Source organism: Psammomys obesus, unplaced genomic scaffold, assembly GCF_907164565.1.
Source record: "Psammomys obesus unplaced genomic scaffold, mPsaObe1.curated_primary_1811, whole genome shotgun sequence".
NCBI lineage: Eukaryota > Metazoa > Chordata > Mammalia > Rodentia > Muridae > Psammomys > Psammomys obesus.
In genome coordinates, this window is record NW_026596079.1 from 9,806,692 (window position 1) to 9,830,345 (window position 23,654).

Genomic DNA, 23,654 nt, shown 5'->3' on the forward strand with positions numbered 1-23,654 from the left:
GAAAGCATAGAGCATAGGAAAGCAGCTCCTCCTGGGATGCTGATACCACTGGGCCCAGATTTCTTCTGAAGGGATCCTATGGGGGAATGCAGAACACAACATGCCTGCTATGCAGCCTCCAAGGTAATTCCAGAGCTGGAGGCCACATGCCCAGAGCATCCGAAGGAAGAGGGCTACAGCCTATGTGTCCCTTGATTCTTACTTTTCTCTCATCTACTCGCTCAAAAAAATAATGTTTGGTGCCTTCAGAGGTGGCTCAGTTACCACAGGCATGAATACTCGAGTTTGGTCCCCAGATCCATGTAAAAATGCCAGGCAATGGTGGTCTATCTCTGGGGAGATGGAGAGTGGAGGATCCCTAGGGATCACTGGCCAGCTTGTCTGGTCTAATTGGTGAGCTCTGGGCCACTGATAGACCCTATCTCAAAAGGGTAGGTGATATTCTGAGAATGACACCCAAGGCTGTCCTCTGGCCTCCACATGTGTTACATGCATGCATATACACATTAACTCACACATGCACTTGCATTCATACTTGAACATACATTAAATAGAGAGTTGTGTTTGGCTTCAATGAAATAATGATACACAGGGAGAGGGAACAGTGTAAAGCTAGGGACAGCAGAGCTTGGGAACTTTGGGGGCATGAGTCTTTAACTTTCTTGGGGTGGGCACAAGGCACGCTTCTCAAGAAAGAAGGCTGAAAAATTAGCGGAGATAAGGGGGTGCAGTATCAACAGTGGGCAACAGCACCCCAAGGGAAGGGTTAATGGGTATTGGGAGCCCTGGGTTCATCCTGATTGGGGAAGAAAGACAAAACTTAGTAGGTCTCCATTCCCACATCCTGAGTGGACTCTGACCATGTGTGGAGTTGACTGCAGAGCTCTAAACATGCCTGTAGCTCTTCGACTTGTTGTGTCTGAGGGCTCATCAGGAGGTCCCTACTGCACAGTCAATTGAGAGAGGTGTGCTGAGGATGCCTTGAGTCCCAGGGACTCCGTGGCTCCTTCAGGATCAGAGTAGCCTCGAAACCCTCATCAGAAGCAGGCAGAGAAGTGGCATCCTCCATGAACTGGCTTATTGAGTGGCCCTCACTTGCTCGGTGGGGCTGGCTCACCGGGTGGCATTCTCCAGTGCCCGAGAGAAGGAGGCGTAGTCATCCGTGGAGTGCTCCAGGGAGTAGTACCATACGGCAGCAGCGAGGATATGGGCATCTGAGTCCTCACCACCTAATGAATTCTGCAGTGCCTGGTAGAAAGCTGTTTTGCTGTTGGTTCGGCCTTGGCTCTCTTCGAATTGCTTTGAAAAGAGAGAGAGGGAAGGAACGAAAAAGACATGAAATTTCCCAGTTACATCCTGAGAGGTACACACTGTGCCCTTCAAACATTATTCTAGAAGATTCTCTCTGAGCAGCAGCAAAACACAGCATTTAGCACTTGTACTTGTTCCAGTCCCACCGGTTTTCACTGTGTGTACTGTGTGACCTTAAGCAAGTGGCTCTACCTTTCTGTGCCTTCTCTTTGTCCATCTGCAAATGGGAGTGCCTTCTATTAGGGTTGGGAGAAGGACATGAAGGAAATCCAATTTAAGTGTGGTCCTTCTTAGTCCAGATGGCTGTCTGACACTGGGCCACACGCCTGTCTTTCTGGCTTTATCTGGCTAGGTTTAGCTGTCTTGTGCCATCCCATGTACTGCCATGGTCATTCAAATATGAGTAGACAGTGTTGCCATAAGAACAAACTCTTCCCTGGACCAACTCTGCCTGTCCTGGAAAGCTAGGACCATAAGATCAAGCTCCCTGACTGTTGGGCTATGTTCCAGCAGGTGGAGACAGAGATGTGTAATGGATGTCCAGAGCCTCACAGAGTGGGCTTAGAATGGGCAAGAATACAGGGATGAGGCTGTGGCCAGGCTTGCTTTAGGGAGAAACTGCACTGTTGGGCTGAGGGACTGCATATGTGCTCAGGGGCAACAGCCACTTTTCTCTCTCAGCCTCCCTGCTCTGCCCTTGTTTCGCTGCTGACCATGCTGTGGGAGGGGGAGCTACTTGGCTCCTACATTCTGGCCTCAGTTTCCTCCTTTCTGGAGAAGAAGGGCAGAAGATGAAGGTCTTTTCTTGATGCAGTTCTGGGAGTGTGGCCAAGATGCCTGATCCTCAGAATGCTTAGGATGCACATGTTTACATATTTCTAGGAGCTCCTGTATACCGTGGCCCCGCTTGTTGGTAGACCTGGTGTGTTTACACTGCCCTAAGTTTACCTCCTCTAAGTGTAGGGATCCAGGATCAGGGCATGAGGTTCCATATATTGGTGATCTAACACGAATGTTCCCTCTTGTGGGACAGCTGGCCAGACCTGTTCATAGGGGTGGGGGGCGGCATGGCTGGCATACCCATCTGTGGGATGATTTAGCAAAGACGTGTCCCAGTTACATAACACCAGCCTCATGAGACAGTGAAGAAGACCAGAGAGGCTAGCATGCAAAAGGACCTTGTTTCTTTAGTCTTAACGTTCATTTTAGAAAGAAATCTTAAATGCATCAGTCTCTGCTAGACATGTGAGTATATGAGCACCCATGGCATGAACAGCTTCCAAATGCCACCAGAGACCAAGGCCACAATAAAAAGAGGTTTATGTGAAAGCTCTCAAGCATACCCCAGCCTCATCCACATACCCATATTCTCTCACAGAACCCCAAATAAAACACACAAGTGGCACGCACCCACTTTGCTCTCACCATTGGTATTTAGGAGTTACCATTCATCTATTCTGGGCTAATTAGATTGGTCCTCACCTACCCACCTGCTGTCTATCATGCTGACAGACAAGTTTCCAAAGGTCTGGGGGAAACTTAATTGGATGGTTCTTATCTGTTCTGATTGCCTGGAATAACTCGTAACAAAGTGGCTACTAAAGCTGTCACATACCTCCTGTCACTTACAGCTTAGTGTTTAACATTCCCCAAGTGCTTTACCAAAGTGTGCCAGGAGCCCAGGTGCTGGGTGTGGCATCATCCCACTTTCTGCTCTAAGTCCAGGCCAGGAGAGTCTTTGCCTTCTGAGGGCATCATACAGAGGGCCAGCATGGGCTGGTGTTTAGTGCAGGACTTAGCATGCATGGGAGCTCTCAGTCCTTTCCCAGCTCTAACTTAACATGCCCAGAGTGACATTGAAAACACAGGACCACAAAACATGGAAGGGAGGTGGCCCATTGGTACATGGCCGACGGTGGTGATGAGAACACTGAGTTGGGAACCAACATGAAGGTATAAGTATCAACTGCCAGGTTTGAGAATGGCTGCACCTCTTCTGAGCCCTCCTGGGAGGATTAAGGCACCCGGGCAGTTGTGCCTGTGTGTGGTGTAGATTATGAGCAGCTAAGAGGCTCTAGCACAAGGGCCTTCCTGGACCCATGAGCCCAAGCTTGGTTCCTAACCCTCTACATGCCCCAGAGGTGTGACATTGGCTGGTCCTGTAACCTCACCACTCCTCAGGTTCCTTGTGCGCAAACTGGAGTTAACTTGAGTATAGGCTATAGTGTTGTCTTGAGACTTTAGAGTGACAGTCTGAAGCACCCTGGTCAAGCTCTGGCATAGAGCACTTAATAAAAGAGACACACTTGCAGTAACTGTCAGTTTCGCTAACTTCAATGACAAAACTAAAGGAGGAAACCTAAAGGCCCTAAACTACTTATCACAGGATACAAATACCCCTGTGTGTCTAACTTCATGGAACAAGGATCCTCTCTTGCTTTTATTCCTATCTTTACTTCTTTGTGTTAGTACTATGAATCTTTAAAGGGCTGTGAGAGTACTGATCGCTGACCTGTTGCAGATGTCAGATTCCCTGGTCTGTTGGCTTGGCTCCCAGCCCTCAGCAAAGGCAGTGAGGAACAAGGACAGGGAAAACCCCATGGCCATTTCCTGTGCCTGTGTTCTGCAATGCCCCTGCCCTGACGCAGAAATGGTGGTCGGAGGAGGGCTCTGTTCTGAGATCTTGGGGGATGTTCACCCACAGCGGATTCTTGTACACTTGCAAGGCACAGTTTACCTTCACTTCCTAACAGGAGGGAGCCCCAGAGAGGTCCAGGTACCAGGACCTCTGTGTCCCACTAGCCATGCTAGGCAGTACTGCGCACAGTGAAGGAAGAGGCTTTCCCTTGTTGATGGAAATGTGAGGACTCTTGCTGAGACACTCAGAATACATGTGCTGCAGAGGATAAGGGCCAAATTAGGAAGGTCTAAGTCTACTTCCTGCCCAAGCCACAGGTCTTCTATCCAGATGTCCCCACCTCCTGGCAGCTGCTAGCCCCATTCATCTCTTTCCTCTGTGTACATTCTTGCTTACCTGGGGGCACCATCTTCTTGTCCTTATTTCATTCTAGTGAGGTAAACCAGATCTATTCTTTGACGGTTCCCTCTGCTTCCTCCTGTCTCCTACCCCCTCCCACATCATGCCCCACACGCCAGTTCATCATGCCTCCTCACCTATCCAGTTTCTACTCCAATGCAAGGCAGATGCCATACTGTTTGGTGGGGAAGAGCTGCTCTATACTCAGAAGGCTCTTAATCTATATCCATTTACACACTGTCTCCTCACAAGGTTGCAGGATTATTAGGCTACTACCATTCTGAGGAGTAAGTGAGCACAGCAGAATCCCTATTGGAGAACCAGGAGGACACTGGAGCTTGCCAGGGTTCAGATGCCCACAGCTCTCTAGAGCAGTGGTTCTCAACCTTCTTAATCCTGCAGCCCTTTAACACAGTTCCTCATGTTATGGCCACCTCCAACCATACAATTATTTTCATTGCTACTTCCTAACTGTAATTTTGCTACTGTTATGAGTCATAATGTAAATATCTGTTTTCTTATGGTCTTCGGAGAGCCCTGCGAAATGGTCATTTACCCCACCCCCGAAAAGGATTGTTACCCACAGGTTGAAAACCAATACTCCAGAGCTTTTGAGGACCTTTTGTCTGCTGGGTGGACAAAAATTGAAGACGGACCTACTGCCAGCCAGAAATGGGAGATTCAAGATAAGCCTGATGCGAGTTGCCCTAAAACAGAATATGGTTGGGTTGGAGAGTCTCACAAATGAGCAAAGTGCTCTAGCAGGGTCCTTGTATCCTGGACAGGGTGGCTTCAGGGAGCAGAGAGGCATGTCCTCTGCTCAACCTTCCTGCCCTTCATGTCGCTGACTGCCCTTTATCCAGAGCCCCAGTGTCCATGCAGGTCAGGGACTTTGACTGTGGGCTTAATTCAATTGGTTTCACTTCCAGCAGCATTTTCCATTTACCCTCCACCTCCTTTAAGGAAGCCCCCTTTTCTGGGCCATTGTGGCATGAAACTTCCCTGGTTTTCTTCTGAGCTTCTTCTGGAACTCATAGTTCACAGTCCTATCTGCCAAACAAGCTGCACCAAAATCGGATGACCTCTCGAGGTCCTCCTGAAAGGACAAGGAGCTCCTTGCATGTCCACAGCATCATAGCCTGCTCTCTACCTTCCCCATTACTTGACTCTCACCAAGGTCTTGATTGGCTGCTGCTAGAGTGCTTGTGTTTTTATTTTGTAAGGGGTATGTCAACACAATCATTTAATACTTAAAGATACATGGGAATCTCTCATCACTCTCTCCCTCTTTCTTCTTCCTCTGCTCCCGCTACTGTTCAGGCTTCCAGGACATAACCTTCCTGGGTCTGGCAGACAGGCCTTTCCCACTCTGGCTTCTATATCTCCCCCTACTCTCAGATTTCCCTGTCTTATGGCTGTCTCCTCTCCCATGCAGGTGTCAATGCAAAGGCCCCCCTCCTCTAGGTTGTTCCTGTCTGCTCCTAAAGTATGCTCCTAAAGTCTCCCTTTCTACTGCTTCCTCTGCAGCCCCCTGGTTCTGCTTTCCCCAGGGCTCTCCTCAAGACCTGAAACCCTTAGTGCATTTGCTTATGCATTGTTGTCTCTTATTTCTGTGAGCTCTGCCTGCCAGGGGCTCTACCTGGGTGCTTAGAACTTTCTCCCAAAGACTAGAAGACCTCAGTAACAGGGTGTTTAATAAAATCCCAGGGGTGCTTGCACAAGTCACACATGAACCACTGTTCACTGCTTATCTTACTACAGAGCTAAGAAACAATGGCCAACCTTTTATCAGATGTGGCAGAATTAGTGTCAAGTGTCTATCACATGTTTAGAGACCCACAAAATATTCTATCATTTTGTTTTAAGTTACAAGAGAAGGCAGGCACGGTGGGCACACACCTATAATCCCAGCACTCAAGGAAGCAGAGGCAGATGGATTGCTGTTGAGTTCGAGGCTAGCTTGGTGTACAAAGCGAGTCCAGGGCAGCTTAGGCTACAAAGAGAAACCCTGTCTCGGGCTGAAGAGATGGCTCAGAGGTTAAAAACACTGGCTGCTCTTCCAAAGGTCCTGAGTTCAATTCCCAGCAACCACATGGTGGCTCACAACCATCTATAGTGAGAGAAACCCTGTCTCAAAAAAAATTACAAGAGAAAATATGATGATGATGGTGTGATGACAATATAATAGTAATTCTATCTTGATTGGCACTCATCTTAATAAGAACAGTCATAAAATATTTTCCTAATGTTTGAGGGATAGTGAATCCACCTGTCTTGGCTCTAGGGAGAGCCTCCAAGGTTCTAGATGAGGAGACACAGGGTGTCATGCTCTGAGGGTCTGTGTCTCAGTGGGGACAGGAGGGTCACAGAATGTTAGATAGGGCATTCTGGAGCTGGATCTCCACAGCGTCCCTTCTTGATGAGAGATGTCTCCATTCTTAGATCCTGTCTGCAGAAGGCAGACGGAGCTCACTATACTACTTGGAAGCTACAATACCCACAGCTCTAACTGGCTTAGTAACTTGTCTAAACCACATGGTCAAAACCAGGAATCATGACCTATTTTCCAGTTCATATCCCATGTCTGCCTAGGTCCAGACCTAGCATGAGGAGATTTGTGGTAGTGGCTCCTTTTTCAAAGATCTCTTTTTCCCAGACACACACCACACACACACACACACACACACACACACACACACACACACACACACACACACACACACTGAGTATTCCTGCTTCCGCTTCTTACTATGAGCTGCCGCCACCAAGGATCTGATACTGCTGCACTGGGGCTCATGCCAGCAACTTAGCTGCCAGGTGCAGCTTTCCAACTCTCAGACAGCACGCCCCCACCCCCTTCACAGGCCCACACTGCACCTGCTCCTGAATGAGGCCAACTCCCAGGCAAGCCCAGGGCACGCAGGCTACACTAGGCTTTGGGTTTTTCTTGCCTTCCTCGGAGATGCTTGGAGGGGAAGCAGAACCGTGAATCTTGGAACAAATCTGCTTTTGATAATGCAAATGTAGTCTTGGTTAATGCAGACAGACTGTCAACTTCAGCAGTCAGGAGGAGAAGGAGGGAGGGGGATAATTCCCCATCTCAGAGACCAGTGGAGAATTTCAATAGAATGCTTCGACTTCAGAAATAAGATCACTCTGAACAAGCGGAAGCTTTCCACCTTCCCAGGCGTCCATGTGCCCACCATGCTCTGCAGGTATGTCTCTGGGTGTCACGAGGACTCCTTGGGTGGCCTCAGTGGCAGGGGTGAAAGCCTTCAGGGTTTGATGAAGCCCTACCCACCCACCTTTGGTCTGAGGGTATTTGGTAGTTTGGGCTGAGGGGTTGGCTGGTCCTGAGGCTGAATAAGGGATAGGAGGCACCTCTTCCTCCCCTGGACTTGTGCTGTGGGCTGGTTTCCAGCTGTCATTTCTGTAGCTGCTGGAAGGAGAAAGTACGTGTGCCTGCTTTAGTGTCTATGTGCACATTTGCTGTGATTTGGAAAACTGGCTGGAGGTCAGAGGATTCAGTGTGTGTAAGTCCTTTGGATTTCTTCTTGGGACCAGGGCCATTGACTATTTTATTAATGAGTTAAGTATAAAAATAACTATCATTTATTCAGGTCCATCTATTTTCTTGACAGTTAAGTATGTGTGAGTCCTCTGGGCATATTCAGCAGGGTCTCTGAATAATCTCCCAATTTACAGATAGGAAAACTAAGCCTCAGGTTCTGGGGAAATGCTCTGGACTATAGTCAGAAGACATTGGGGACTTCCCCCTGTTTTTCTGTCAGAAGGCCAAAGGAGGGGGTCTGTTCTTGCTCATTTGTCACCCAGCTGGCAGTGCCACTATGGGTAATGAACCCTGCCCTACCTCTTATCTTCAGGGACATGATGCCCACCTGCCCACACAGCATACATATATCCATCCCCAGATGCTTGCCCTTCTGATTATCTATGTCTGGCCATTACCTCTTAGGGGGCAGGGATTCAATTGATAGTGATTTCCACCCAAACTAGTCCTCCACCTGGCACGCTGTAAGTGACTGGTCTGCTTTCACCAGCAAGCTGGTGCTGGTATTACATACTCGTGCTATGTGCCCTGCTCACCTAGGCATGGTGATTTCCTGGGTGTAGAAGTTACCCAAAACAAGGGTCACTGTCAGGATATAGCTCTGACTGCTGGAGAGGGGTGTGGCTGGCCCTGAGCGAACTGGCTGATGGAAGGCTCGTGGATTGAGTGAAAACGAGGAGACTCTGGATGCCACCATTGCTAAGCCTGACAATAGGGGTGCACAGGAAGGACTGTGCTAGGTATAGAATTTGAGTGTGGACAGAGGTGGCCTCAGCAGTTCACCGTGCACTGAGGATGAGGAGCTATAGGCATCTAAGTAAAGATGTTCAGCAGTCTTTTAGCGCTGGCAGCAGTCTGGGCTTAAGGGTGTGTGTGGGGGGGGTGGAGTCTGACTGGACAGCCAGGCTGGAGGTGTACTTCCCTCTCATCAGGGACTGGTATAGAGAGAGCTGGGCTCTGGCTTACCATCAAACACTGCTCCTGCCATCTACACTGCCAGGTGTGCTCACCAGACACAAGACCCTAAGACTACACACGAGCTCAGTGTGTCTGGGTAACTAGTGAGACAGACATGGGTGGCCAGTGAGACAGAAACGGGTGACCAGTGAGCAGTGTGCCAAGGCCTCGCTCCCTGTGGGGTGGGGCTGGAGAAGCATGACCAACATGTGCTGGCTTTCCTGCTCTGGCCACCTCCAGTGCACACCTTCCCAGCAGGGCTGGTTTAGCAGTGAGCCTCCTTCCATATGCCACCGTGCTCCTTTGTGAAGGAACAAAGGGAAGTTTACCTTGAGCGCTTTGGGCAACTGAAGGAGAACTGAAATACAGCATTGGGGAAGGATTCTTGGTCCTCTAGCCTACCAGTAATGACAAAAAGTTCCCTAAACACCACTGGGACAGTGCTAGGGAGGGTGAGTCCCAGGGAAGTCGCACAGCCAAGCAGCCTTCTTATGATTGGCTAGCACAACTGGGAACTATGGCCTGGGCTGTGCTCTGACCCATCATAGCCCACATCTACCAGCAGGAGGCTACTTCTGTCACTAGTGGGGGAACCCCAACTGCTGGAGGTGCTGTAGGCAGCATCTGCCAGGGTAGCCCTCACCTCTCCATGCTCCCTGTCTGAGATGAACCCTAAGCCGAGACTCTCAATGTAACTTCCCCTCTTTCATGACTGAGAACTGGCATGAGTGTTCAGCACATGTTTCCAGGGCCAACTTTTGAGGACAGAGTGTCCTACCTAAAGATCACATGTCCTCTCTCAGAGGACAGCATTGTCTGTGATATTGCAAGGAAAAGGTTATATTCCATGTAACTCAACACGTTTGTGACGAGTGTAGCAGCAGAGACCAAGCCATTCTGTTTTACAGTGTCAGAGGTGGTCAACGTTAGCTGCTCGGCGAGTCTGTCCACACCACTATCCTTTCATGTAGAAGCACACAAATATATACACACATGCAGATACTTGCTTCTTAAATATGAATGCTAACTCAACTCCATGTTTCTCTGCATCTTCGTTTCCTACTTAACAGCCAATCACAGGCATCCCTCAGGCCAGCATCGAGATCAGGCTCATGTTTTTAACAGCTGAATAATATTTAGCACTTGGAATGTATCTTAATTTAGCCAACTATTTCCCTGTCAAGGGACATCTGGATTTCTTCCCAAATTTTTTTTTCTGCAACCATTAACACTGTGATAAATGTCCTTGTACACAAGCTGTGGAAGAGAGCTGTGCTTCTGCTTGTGTTGAGGTATTCCTCACGCTGGGAACTCCCTGCTCAGCTTCTAGTCTAAGCTCTTTATGGTGACTGATTCATAGCTGCAATTTGTGATCATATCTGTTTTAGTCACCTCTTGTAAATGTCTTAGTTCTGAACCCAGCTTCTGCCATGACTATGTCCAGGTTCCTGTAGTCTTGACACACAGGCCTCTGTCAGCCAGAAAAGTAAGACCGTTAGTAGTTCTCAACCTAGTATGCCAGTAGGAGGCTTCAGAGGCCGTACCCTGCCTCCCTTCACCTACCTTCACAGCCTTCGCCCTGTTGATAAGCCCATCATCCTGAGAACCTCCTATGAGTAGATCCACTTTTGCCGGCAGAGGCCTCTTCAACCCTCTGGCTGGACCTTCACGTAGGTACTGGCCATCCACTACCGGGCCCCAGTAGTGGAAAGGGCCACTCACAGCCAGGAGCTGCAGGGTGAGGCAGAAGGCCATTACTTGCATGCATTTTAGTTTTCTTTAAAAAAATGTACAATCACAGTTGTTGGCTGTGCTGAAGCTGAGGACTGTAGCAAAGAAAGAGCCAATGGTTCTGAACAGAGAGAGACCAGAAAGGCCTCTGTGAATGAAGGGCACTCTGCATGACAGAAACCTGCCCTTCTTACCTCCAGAGCCTCATAATTCTGCCTCACAGTGTCTCATGGTGTCTGTCTTTTGTATAACAATTACATTGCTTTGCTTAGTGGGGCCTTAACCATGAACACCCGTGCTCCAAATCCAACTAGGCTCTAATGTCCTGTCTAACAGGACAAGCAGGACATCCTGTGCCAGTGCCCAGGGCTGGGGAGAAAATCCCCCTTCAGCAATGCTTGGCATCCAGGAGACCCTCCCAAAGGCCCTCTGCTGAGTAACAAGAGGTTTCCAGGAGAAACAGGAAGAAGGGGGAGGCCTTAAGGTCAGTGCTAACAGGTGTTCCTAACCAGCATAGCCTACATAGATGAGGTTGGGGACTAGACTTTGTCTAGATCTCAGGGTCTAGACTCAGTATGAGGATCATGCCTGATCATATCTCCTTTACCAATGTCAGGGACAGCCAGAGACTCAGGCTGAGAGCAAAGGGGTATGACCTGACCTTGTGCCTCTATGGTCCTAGCATGCAGAGTGACCCTTCTCAAGTTCTATTTCATTTCATCTTTCAACTCTAGGTCTCTGTTAGAGTTTCCACTTTGTACATTAGACATCTAAATGACAGAAATTTGTCTCTCATCGGCAGCCCTGTATGTTCCTTCACAGCTGTGGCTCCTGCAAGGACAGGGACTCAGGAGACAAATTTATCTTTAGTTGTTCATGCAATGGATGTGTATCTTGGTGGAGAGGATCATCATACCTCCATTTTAGGCCCTGGTCTTCCATTTGTAAAGACAAGAGGTTATTCCTCCCCACCTGCACACCAAAACTGACCTTGGTCTGAGCATCATTGAGGATGTTGGCAGGCTTCTGGCGGAGGCATGACACCACTTCCTGGACAGATGAGGTAGGACATCTGACCTCCTTTGCCAAGGCCACAGCTTGCTGTTGGGCCCTGTCTGGGGTGATAACTGCAGCGGGGGACAGTGCGGAGCCTCCCTGGAGAAAAGAGCAGGGGTTGAACTGGAAACCTGTACAGCTTTGGCTACTGCTTAGGACCCTCAGGGCTCAGCAGAGTTCTGTACCCTCCTCCACATGCAGACATCAGGATCCTTTGATAGGCAACATGTATGGATGTCAGGTTAGCAAAGTAGCATGTGGTGTGAACTTGAGCAAGTCAAGGCAAACTTGGTTTCCTTATTTGTGAAGTGAGGGTGTCATGAGTTCCTCTTCAGTTTCTCTGAGCAGCTAAAGAAGTATATGGAGGCAAAAGATGATAGTTCTTAGGGACTAAGAAGGCTTCTGGTAAAAGAACCCCACGACATACAATTTCAGCTCTCTCCAGCCCCAGGGAGTTCCTTAAGCAGCAAGGTTTCCTCTCTCTAAGATGTAGCTGAATGTGAAAACAGAGATCCCCTGGAAAAAACGCCATCATTCCAGGTATCTGAGGTACTGAGAAGTCAGTGCATGGATAGACATGTAACCAGACAGGGAGAGCCTAGAGCGCAGTGATCTTGTCAATAAACCTCTGCAGTTTTCTTAGCATGAGTATGAGTACCGTATCCTTGGGATTATTTCCCTAACACAGTGGCCAGCTTCCCTGAGAAGCCCATTGTTAATAAGAAGCACACCAGTCATGAGAGCTCAATGGCCAAGCACTGAGTCACTGTGAGGCAGACTCTCACACGTACCTGGGAGGCTCCTGACAAGAGGGTGCTATACCTATCCCATATTGAGCTCTAGTTCTTAGGTCCTTGGAGGCAAACCTGTGACCAGAGTCTGAGGTTAGGCCAGCAGTCAGAAGCTCATCTGAAGGACAGTAACATGGACAGGGTGGACAGAAGAATTACTGTTAACCCAGTAGCTATATATAGACTGATGAGCAGAGCTCTTCCTGGCATCTCTGAACTGCAGAGAGATAAGTACAGAGCCTGGGCTGCAGACACTAGATAGTGTGAAGCAGCATAAGGGGGTTCTCTTTTTTACTGTGTTTTTCATACTAAACTCAGCCTGCTGGTGCCTCCTGCAAGATGTGTAAAACAGACTCTGCTAAACATCAATATCTACAAACAAGACAGAATCCACCAGGCTCCTCATGAAAATCAACAGCAGTGTAGGTCAAACTTGTAGCCAGCCAAGTCTGGCATGCAGCGACCTTGGCAATGAACCACAGAAGGTGGACTATCTTGAGTGTGAGTTTTACATCAGGTGGCCAGCTTTTTAAAGAACCACTTGCTTTGTTCTTATAACAGAATGCCACTCACACTAAAGGCATTCATGCTGCACTCTGCCCCTCACTCTGCACCATCAAGTGAATGCCAAGTGGACTCTGATTCGCCTACAGCAGTAGTTTTCAATCTTCCTAAGACTGCAACCCCTTGATACAGCTCCTCATGCTGTGGTGACTCCCAGCCATACAATTCTCTTCATTGCTACATCAAAACTGTAATTTTGCTACAGTTATGAGTAGCAATGCAAATATCTGGTATTTAGATGGTCTTAGATAACCCCCGTATAAAGGTCATTTAACCCTAAAAGGGGTCGAAACCCACAGGTTGAGAACCAATTACTTACAGGGATGCCTGAGGACTTGAGGATTTCAGGGTGGGCCTCTGATGTTTTCAATATTTCTTCCAGCTATAAATAGCTAGGGTTCTTGATATGGGGAGGAAGTGGGCAAAGGCGTGGGTTTCACTGACACTGTGAGATAGCTTAGAGAACTTTCCTCTCTCTTTTTGTTGTGATCATTCTTTCTGAAGGAAGCCTTGTTCTTTGTGGAAAATCAGCAGTTAAACAGGCTGTCCTCATCCGGGGGCATTTGTTAGGACATAGATGTGGTGGCCTTTGATGAACTCCAACTCTGTCACTCTGATGAAGTCATTCTGAAATTGTAACTTTAGTGTGTCCAAGAGGACTCCCTCTCAGGCCTTTCTTGAAGAAGTCGTTAGCTGGCAAGGCAACAGAGGTACTTGTTGTTGTTTTTTTTGTTTTTTTTTTTTTTTTTTTTTTTTTTTTTTTTTTTTTTTTTTTTTTTTGACAATCTTGCTGTACCAGGTATGCCCTGATGGCCCTGACTTAGGAAGAGAGTCTGTGGGAAGCCCATTGTGTCACCTTCCTAGAGCCCCCTACTCCTCAGTTCTCCTTTACCTGGATCCTCACTATGAGGTAGGAACTCCTCAGGGGAGGAGAAGGTGGGAAACCCACAGCCACCTTCTCACCAGTGGATGCACAGGCTTACATGGGCTGTGGCAGCCTCCGCTAGGGGATCAACAAAAAGCACAAGAGTCAGGCAGAACTACTGTGCTCCATACGCAGAAGAACCCATGAATCTGACTCTAGGGGTGCCAGGCATCTGCCAGAAGTGAAGCTGTACACCTCAGTGTCACAGAAGGGAAGGGACAGACATGAGGTGCATCCCTGGCAGCTATCCACAGCTCCACATTCTACCCACTATGTCTGTGGACGTGGGTTTCTGCCGGTCTCTGTGAGAAGGTGGGGCCAACACCCAGTAGGAAGGCTCTGTTTTAAAAACATACAGGCTGAGGTTTTGGTTTCAGTGCTACCCGCTTTTCTGTCAGTTCCTGACTTCTCATGGAAGGGCCCTGTTGATCAACCTTTCCAATGAAGGTACAAGATAATGACGCAAGAGACCCCACGTGGGATAATCAGCCCTCAGTGAAAGCGAATGCTATTAACCGTGGGTTTCTTTCCCCCCTGCAATGTGCTATCTAGCTTCCTGCTGGGAGGAAGCAGAATGCGACTCAACAGCACTGCAGCGCTCTGAGGAGCACTGCCAGCTCCTATGGTGATTTCAACCATTTGCTACTGAGGAGAGATCAATCTAAGAGAATTTTGACTCTGTCTGATTTTATGCAAAGAGTCTTATGCCTTAAGCCCCGAAGCTATGGTCAGATGCAAGGTTTTTCAAAGTACCGGCTATGGACTGTTCTTAGCTGCACACAACCAAGAGTGATCCCAAGACAAGACCTCTGCTTTTGGGATAAGGAAAGAAGCTAGAATTTTTACACATTAAGAACTCTGAGGAGGGGCCGTGGGCCACCCGTATGCCCTGAGAACTCTGCAGAGAGGCAGGATGTGAGAGGACTTTGATGGTAGAAAATGAGTGGAGGGGGACTCTGCCAGGTGACAATTCCTGGGGGAGTGGCAAGGATTGAGGGTAGGCTGAGACTATTGAAGACAAATCCAGGGGTCAAGAGACCCCACCATCCCTGTAAAGAGCTTCCTATGTATTAAAGATATATTAAAGGAGGGAGTCAGCACACAGAGGGATAGGAACATAGGTGGGCTTTCTAGGAGGGGAAGAGGACTCTGCAGAGAAGATGCTGAGAAGAAAGATCAGAAGACAAGTCAATGACAGCCAGATGAGAGGTGTCACCTTGAGGCCACTAACCCTGGGGTACAGAACAGGCTTCTACAGCTATGGGAAGTCCTTAGGGATTTTGGACAGACCATTGTAAGTATTTAGGAATATCACTGCCTACATCTGTGCATGGTCAGGCTGAAATGGGCTAAAGCACACAGCAGGCCCTTGAGCAATGACTGAATATGAATGCCTCAAGAATGTGGGCTACTAAGGGCAGAGTAGTGAAGAGACTTTTCCATCATTGGCTAGAGCCATATGTATAGGACCCATTTCCTATAGACACGTAGGGCAGAAGTGAACTGGGGCAAAGGGCAGGATGCCGCTCGACCCTCTTGGTATTAGAAAAGGTAGAGGGAGCATCTGAGGCAGGAGCATTGGAGGCAGGAGCCAAGCCCAGGCTGTGGTCCAGGGATTCTGGGTAGAGATCAGAGCCAGAGTGTCTGTCCACTGCTCTTGTATCCTTCCTTTCCTGGAAATGCACCCAAGCCTGAGCCTGCCACTGAGTCCCATGGTCATAGGAATTGGAGCATGCTTCTGAGAGGCAAGGAGAACCTGGAGAAAGACCTAAAAACTTACACCCATCAGAATGGCCAAGATGAAAAACTCAAGTGATAGCACATGCTGGAGAGGTTGTGGAGAAAAGGGAACCCTCCTCCATTGCTGGTGGGAATGTAAACTGGTTCAACCACTCTGGAAGTCAATCTGGCGCTTTCTCAGACAACTAGGAGTAGTGCTACCTCAAGACCCAGCTATACCACTCCCAGGTATATACCCAAAATTTGCTCAAGTACACAACAAGGACATTTGTTCAACCATGTTCGTAGCAGCTTTATTTGTAATAGCCAGAACTTGGAAACAACCCAGATGTCCATCAACGGAGGAATGGATACAGAAATTGTGGTATTTTTACACAATGGAATACTACTCAGCAATCAAAAAGGAGGAAATCATGAAATTTGCAGGCAAGTGGTGGGATCTAGAAAAGATCATTCTGAGTGAAGTATCCCAGAAGGAGAAAGACAAACTTGGTATATACTCGCTTATATAGACCTACAAGACATGATAAACATAATGAAATCTACACACCTAAAGAAGATAATCAAGAAAGTGGACACAGGCGAAGGTGATTAATCCTCATTTAGAAAGACAAATGGGATGTGCATTGAACTTATGACAGGAGTCTACCACAAAAGGCATCTGAAAGACTCTACCTAGCAGTGTTTCAAAGCAGACACTAAGACTCATAACCAAACCCTCGGCAGAGTGCAGGGAATCATATGAAAGAAGGGAAGTTAGTATGATATGGAAAGGATAGGAGCTCTACAAGGACCAAATATATCCGGGCACAGGGTCTTTTCTGAGACTGACACTCAACCAAGGAACATCTATGGATACAACCTAGAACTTCTGCTCGGATGTGGCCTGTGGTAGCTCAGTAACCAAGTAGTTTTCCAAAGTAAGGGGAACACGGACTATTTCTAACAGGATCTCAAGGGCAGGCTGTTTGACACCCCCTCCCCCCCCAGGGGAGGAGCAGTCTGTTAGGCCACAGAGGAGGACTTTGCAGCCAGCCCTGAAGATACCTGATAAAACAGGGTCAGATGAAAGGGGAGGAGGTCCTCCCCTATCAGGGGACTTGGAAAGGGGCAGGGAGGAGACCAGGGAGGGAGTGTGGGGTTGGGGAGGGAATGAGGGAGCGGGATACAGCTGGGACACAGAGTTAACAAAATGTAACTAAAAAGAAAAATAAATAAATAAAAAAAATGTTTCCCATCCAAGTTTTTTAATGTTCTCTTGCATACCATTAACCTGGCATCATCTCCTTGCTTGATCCTTGTGACCTTGAGTCTTATTGAAGTCTATAGCACTTCAGTTTTGGCAAATCTTTACATGAGTGATGACAATAGTTAATATAACTTTCATTTTGAAACTGCAGCCTACAAGGCCACAGCTCACTTCTCTCTCTCTCTCTCTCTCTCTCTCTCTCTCTCTCTCTCTCTCTTTGCTGGAATCAGTGGTTTTTGGTTTTAGTTATGTAGGCTATGGACATTAGGTGGTAAGAGCCAAGAGCTTGCTATTGTCCAGCATCCTTGTCCTGCCAGATGGGAATGGCCTACTTTGTCCCTCCTAACAGGAATTAAATTGTAACTGGTGCAAGCCACAACTGAGGGGCATTTTCTGTAGGTAGAATTTGAAGGCAACTAAGGGTACGTGTATATGTCTACATACATATGCATGCACTTACAGGGAAAGTAAAAGGCATTCAACTTTCATAAGTGGCCTCTTAGGAGCTGGGGCAGTAATTTATGTACATTTTCATCCTGTGCTCTCCACAGCAACCTTCTGCATATTAGCAACCCCCACCCACTTTACAGATGGTGAGATCACAGTTCCAGAAGGAGGAGGTGAGGTGTGTGAGATCTTGAGATTGGTAATAACAGCCCAAACCATAAAGCTTTTAGCTTCCTCCAGGCTCTACCACCTCTCACTGAAAACAGCCCCAGCTTAGCATGGAACATTCTCCACTTACGAGTGGCTGACAGGTGGCAGCCAATAAGGAAGAAGCTTAAGGTGGCCAGAGAGCAGGAGTGTGGTATGGAGTCTCTCTTCCCTTGTGCCAATCAGGAGTGCTTGGTGGATACCAGACCAACACAGGGCTCTGTAGAGGAGATGACATGTCTGCAGACTGGGAGGGACACAGAGGCACAACACTGTCCTCTGAAGTCTCTTGGAGATATTTACAGCCTCATTGCATTCTGCTCAGTACAGATCCATGAACATCTCCTTAGAAGAGGACTCTAAATACCCCAGACTCTCCTTAGAAGAGGAACACACACTACTTATTTTGGTGCCCTTCTGTGTACACTCCACTTCATCCCTAGAATTTCCAAAGAGTCAGGAAGAGTATCAAAGGGGTTTAATCCCTTGATGGTACCCATTAAAAGAGACTGAGACCCAAGTATTTTGATTCCAGTGAGCTTTTCCATAACACGTTGCTCCAGTAGATGGCTGAATCCAGGTGAGAGCCATAGGCACTCTGTTCTAACCCTTCACCTTGCCACCGCCCCAGGACTGCATGGATCTTTCAACTTTGCCAATTCCCAGAGCCCTCTCCCCATTCATAATGAGCCAGTTGTAGAGTTTCACCAGCTCCTAACAATTTTGTCATTGTCATTGCACCCATGAACTATCACAGCAGCTGCAATTAGAAAAGCCTTTAGGTCATATTTAAAAGCTGATTCCACACTATAGTGTGATGGATCCTTATCATGGGGACAGCAGTCATTAGCACTGTCACATGAGCAATTCAGCAAGTAAATGGTATGGCAAAGGCTATTGAAGGGAACACTGTACAGCAAAACAAGTGAGAGGAGCAGGGTCAGGGTGAGGGGACAGGCTCCAAAAAAAAATATCTCTCAAAGACCCTACTGTATGCTTCCTAGACATTCCTTATGTTTGGGAGTAGACACAGCTACTCTGGGCTTTGCCCCTCTGGAATGGGATTTCTACCTATCTTGTTTCCTCCAGGTCTCAAAAACTTGACAAAACATCTTTTGCCATCTGTCACGTGTAATATTTAATTGGTTCCATCACCTTCGGACTGTCAGGAGATATTTAAGTAGACAGTAGTTAAAAAATGACTGATCCCCAGACTTAAGGGTCACACTTAAAAAATGCCATGTTAATGAGAGTTGAGGTAGAGTCTACACTACATTGTAAAGGGACTTACGGTACATCCCCAGAACCTGTCCTCACTGCTGCTAAAGAGCACTTCCTCCACACACATAAGCCTGCACTGCCCTTCACAGATGACCTCAGAATCAGTTGTTAAAGGGTCCTTCTTGCTTCTCCCCATTATGCCTTCCTGAGTCCAGCTATCCAGTGGTCTTTGGAACTATGGAACAAAGGGAACAGCTGGGTCCATGAATGGTAGGGGAGAGGCTAAACTGCAGTTTAACACTTTCTGTCATTGTTCAGTTTGTAATACTTTCCTAGGAAGGCCCAGCCTCATGTCACCCATGGGTGGCTTTGTAGGAGACATACATTTTCTTAGTTTTGTAGTAGGGATCTGAGATCTGGTTGTCCATCTCTTGACTGGAAGACTAATATTTAAGACTCAAGACCTTGCCTGCCCTAGAGAGTGTATTGTGCAACATGGTCTGGTAGGACAATAGATTCTGGGAATACAGAAGAACCAGCTGGGAGCCTCTTGGGACAGTCCACAACAGGGATGACCTGTCCAAGAGAATAGAGGTGACTCTGGGTAGAGAGGGAGGAGTTACCATGTGTGGGTGGAGAAAAAATACTGCTCTAACACGGGTCTCTACATACCACAGGAGACAGAATGAATGATTGAGAGAGACCGTTTTTTCAGTCCTAAGGGCCAACTGTCTGTTGGCCCATTGAATTGCAGCCTGTGCCTCTAGCTTCCGGTGACTGGGACATATGTCCTAATAGCCTGTGTTTTCAGATGGGCTTGGTACTTCCCTGGCAGAGCTTGCTTCCTCATCTCATGGTCTGAGCCCAGCCCCCACCAGCATGAGGCACTGACAGCCTCTAGCTCACCACTCAAGCAGATCCTTATTTCAAATGCGACTCTGGGCACTCCTCAGGTCTCTTGCTAAGGTTCTAATGGACTCTACAAAAAGAACATGTATACTTGTGCACCTCCATGTTTGCTCCAGCCTTGGAGTCTATTTCCTATCATGCCCTTCAAATCTGTCAAATGAAAGCAAGTATAAAGTATTATTGTATGAAGAGATGTAGGAAGATGGACTTCCAGGTTGAGGGCTCTTGAAAAATTCTGCTCACAATACAGCAGTTAGTTTCTTTCTTTGTGTATTAGTTTCCTTGTCTGTAAAATGGGCATGTAGTAATGTCACAGGAGAAGAATAGCATGGGCTATGAGACCACCAGCCAAAACTCAAGTCCAACACTCACCAATGAGCTACACAACCTTAGGAAATCTACTTATAGTCCTGGGGCTTCATTTTTTTTTCTTGATTTAAAGTAAAAATGATTAAAAAAAAATCTCCCTTATCTTTTTGTTAGGAGAAATTTTTGAGGAACCATGTAAGGGTTTGTGTGTACCAAGCTTGCAGTAAATAGCATCAGTGTTTCCAGATAATGTAAGCCATCCAGTTGGTTCTAACTAGAGAATTCTCATGAAAGTCAAATGAAATCACAGACATGAAAAGATGTTATAATCTATAAAACACTCTCTATATAAATGTCCACTATTGATAAACCTATTGGTACTCAAACTAGAATTTTAAAGTGGTTGAATATTCTCTAGTCCAGTGTCTCTTAACCTGTGGGTCATGATCCCTTGGGGTTGAATTATTCTTTCATAGGGGTCACCTTAGACCAAGACTAAGTCTGTGCTAAGACTAAGGAAGCACAGGTATTTACATTCACAACAGTAGCAAGATTGCAGCTATAAAGTATAAAGTATAAAGTATAAAGTACAAAATAATTGTATGGTTGGGGATCACCACAGCATGAGGAACTGTATTAAAGCGTCACAGCAGTAGGCTGAGAACACTGCTCTATAGGCAGTTTGGATTGGCGTCTCATCTTAGCCAAGACTATTTCCACAGCCTCCTTCTGCTGGTGCAATTAGTCATGGGCCACTGCGTGTTGAGACGACCCTGACAAACAGATGATTTTACAGCCATCCAGTTGGTCCTAACTAGCTGTCAGTAACTTAAATGACATCAAAGTCAACTCTGAACTTGCTCTTCCTCTGACGATAAAAATCTGGTCACGAGGAAGTAGAACATTATGGAGGCATCCTAGGAGAGTATCAGGTGGGAGTTTAATAAATGCGATAACAACCTTGCTACGAACCTGAGCCTCATTTGGTGCTATTCAAAACACCCAGAGGTAGCTAGCCAGTTACTTTGGCATTGCTGTTCATGAGATGAGGGTTCTGGGCCAGAGTGATGACAAAGCCTCATTGGCACAGTGTCAGGAAGCTGAGCACAGTGGCCTTATCATAAGCCAGGCAGCCAGCTGTTTCCAGATCCCAGTACAGGTCTTTTCTGCGAGTCACCCTACTGTGGGGCTAATTCTAGCAGCTTCTGCACAAAGACTCCCCAGGGAATCAAGTTAGTAGAATATGATTAAGGCCTTAAGGTCTTCTGGGATCTGGGGAAGGCAACTTCTCTTCTTTTTTGAAGCTTTCTCCCTCAGTCTTCCCACCTGTCTCCTCTCTGTGAGTATCTGCTTGTTCTGACTACACAAGGCACCAATGCTACATCACACTGACCACTTACACCCGTCCTTGCCTCTTGGAACTGATGGCATCCTGCAAGTCAGGCGTACAGGACAGAGACTGGTCTTATGAGACACCCTTGAAAAATGTCTTCCTTGGGGCCTAACAAGCATCAGCGCTCACCCAACATGAATGTCCTTCTTGTGGGAAGACATTGTAATAGCCTTGTTCCTAAGCAGAGTTCAGAGGATCTCAGTGATTTTCCTGAAGACACTGCAGTGGGTGAAATGGAATATTTCAAAATGTTGTTAAGATTCCTGCTTAGAAACAATCCACTTCCTCCTTGGTATCTGTCAGTTATCATTTCCCATATGATATAACCACAGATAATACACTACAGCCGTGGGTAAAAAGTTTTAGATTATGTATTTATTAGTATCATTCAAGAAGTGTCATTCTTTCAGTTTCCACGTGTACAGGTACATATTAGCCTAGTTACCCATGGAAACAATTTATGACTAACTATAGATATCCTGAGAGAGCACTTCCAGTTTTTTTGCTGTGGGTACATGATCAAAAGCAATGATCATCCTGATGAGACCTGATAGACTAGGGTCAGATGGAAGGGGAGGAGGACTGCCCCTATCAGTGGACTGGGGGAGGGGCAAGGGAGGAGAAGAGGGAAGGAGGCTGGGATTGGGAGGAGACAAGGGAGGGGACTACAGCTGGGATACAAAGTGAATAAATTTTAATTAATTAAAAAAGTTAGGAAGTGGCTAATCAAACAACAAGGAGACACTGGTGAAAGAGAGGAGCTAGGAGGAAATCCCCAGCAAGAGGTTCTGCTCTGTTAATAGTAGCAGCAAGGTCAGCAAAACCTTGTACAGATATAGATTACCATGGCAACTGTTGCGCTGCAGACAGATAGCACCATGCCTGCCATCCTTCATCTTTTCTAATACCACGTGGTCCACGAAGTCCTGGTGAGTATCCATGAAGTGCCCAGGACAATTGGAACAAGAACAGGTTGGGAAGAAGTGGATACAGATGGGCTTACTCATTAATCCTGCTCTAGTAGATTTGAGAGGTACAGAGGATGTGTAAAAGAGGCAAGGTGATTGTCAGTGGCCAGTACTGCCATAATTATCAACTGCAGACAAGACAAAACTGAAGTCATCCCCTCCCCCCCCAAAAAAAAGGAATTAAAAAAGAGGTGCGGAGAAAACATCCCACAAGCCTGTCAGATGTCTAGCTGTGCCAAATTCTCCCATTTTTCAGGATCTCTTTAAAACATCAACCCTTTGGTCAGCCTCAGTCACCAAAGCCTTGCCAGATGCTTCCTCTGGGGTCCCTGTGCACCCGTGTTCCCTACCATGCTGCCCAGTTCTGCTTTACTCCTGAACCCTGTTTCACTCAGTTAGCCCTAGTGGGTAGAGCAAGTGACAGCCCATCTCCCCAAAGCTCTGCTCTGCGCTCTCCCACAGAGGCTCCATCACAAGCATTTCAAGGGCTAAGTGTCTGAGTTGGATTTAGGAAAGATGGTGGCCTGCAAGCTAGCACATCTAGAGGTTAGTAAGTTACCCATAGAGGGCTGAGACCCACACAGGCTTTGGAGGCACATTAGTGGGTTTTGTTGAGCAAGGACAGAAGAACAGGATCCTAGTGAGTCAGGGTACTTGTGCAACCCTCCTGAGCAGAGGGGACCACAGGGCAGAGCTTCTAGTTTTTTCTTTTCCTGAGGAACTGTAGTCCAGGAAGCTTCCTGCAGAGACAGTGCCTGATGAAACACACAGGTTCCACTGCAGTGGCTGAACTGAGAGTTCCCCACAGGCCACTTCTCTAAGTCTAAGCCAGTCCCAAAGCAGGACTCTCAACTCCTGAGAAATGGTACGGTCTACTTGCCCCTGTATGAGAAAGACAGGCCAAGGGGAAATAAATGCAAATGCTCTTGTCTCCCAGCCATAATCTCCTCTCTTCACTCATTCAGTGGATACTTGTGGATCACCTCTTCAGGGCAGATACAGTGGCCAAGTGTTGGACTCACTGCCTCCAGTGCAGCATCAGACCAACTTTGCTCTTTCCAAGGGTCCACAGAAAGGGCGGCCTTGATGATTTTATGACACATTAGGAGATTTCATGAGCAAGAAATATTAGTATTAGTAATAGGTTCTGTCAGAGACTTGGAAATCTGAACAGGGTCATATAGTCCTGCCTTTAGCTATCTGGACACTATCTCTTAACACGGACTCCTACGTTACAAATCAGCTCCCAAGAGTGTGTCCAGGATGGA

At 47.3% G+C, this 23,654-nt stretch overlaps 1 protein-coding gene across 2 annotated transcripts in view; it reads right to left on the bottom strand.

Moving 5' to 3' along the window:
* Tg (thyroglobulin) overlaps positions 1-23,654 on the bottom strand; it is a 185,109-nt gene that overhangs the window by 12,767 nt on the left and 148,688 nt on the right. For both annotated transcript variants that reach the window (XM_055626695.1, XM_055626696.1), the window contains 3 exons: positions 11,598-11,762; positions 10,440-10,607; positions 1,118-1,299 (listed from right to left, as the gene is read on the bottom strand). In XM_055626695.1, coding sequence (XP_055482670.1) covers positions 1,118-1,299; positions 10,440-10,607; positions 11,598-11,762 — 515 coding nt within the window. The remainder of the gene's footprint in view (positions 1-1,117; positions 1,300-10,439; positions 10,608-11,597; positions 11,763-23,654) is intronic.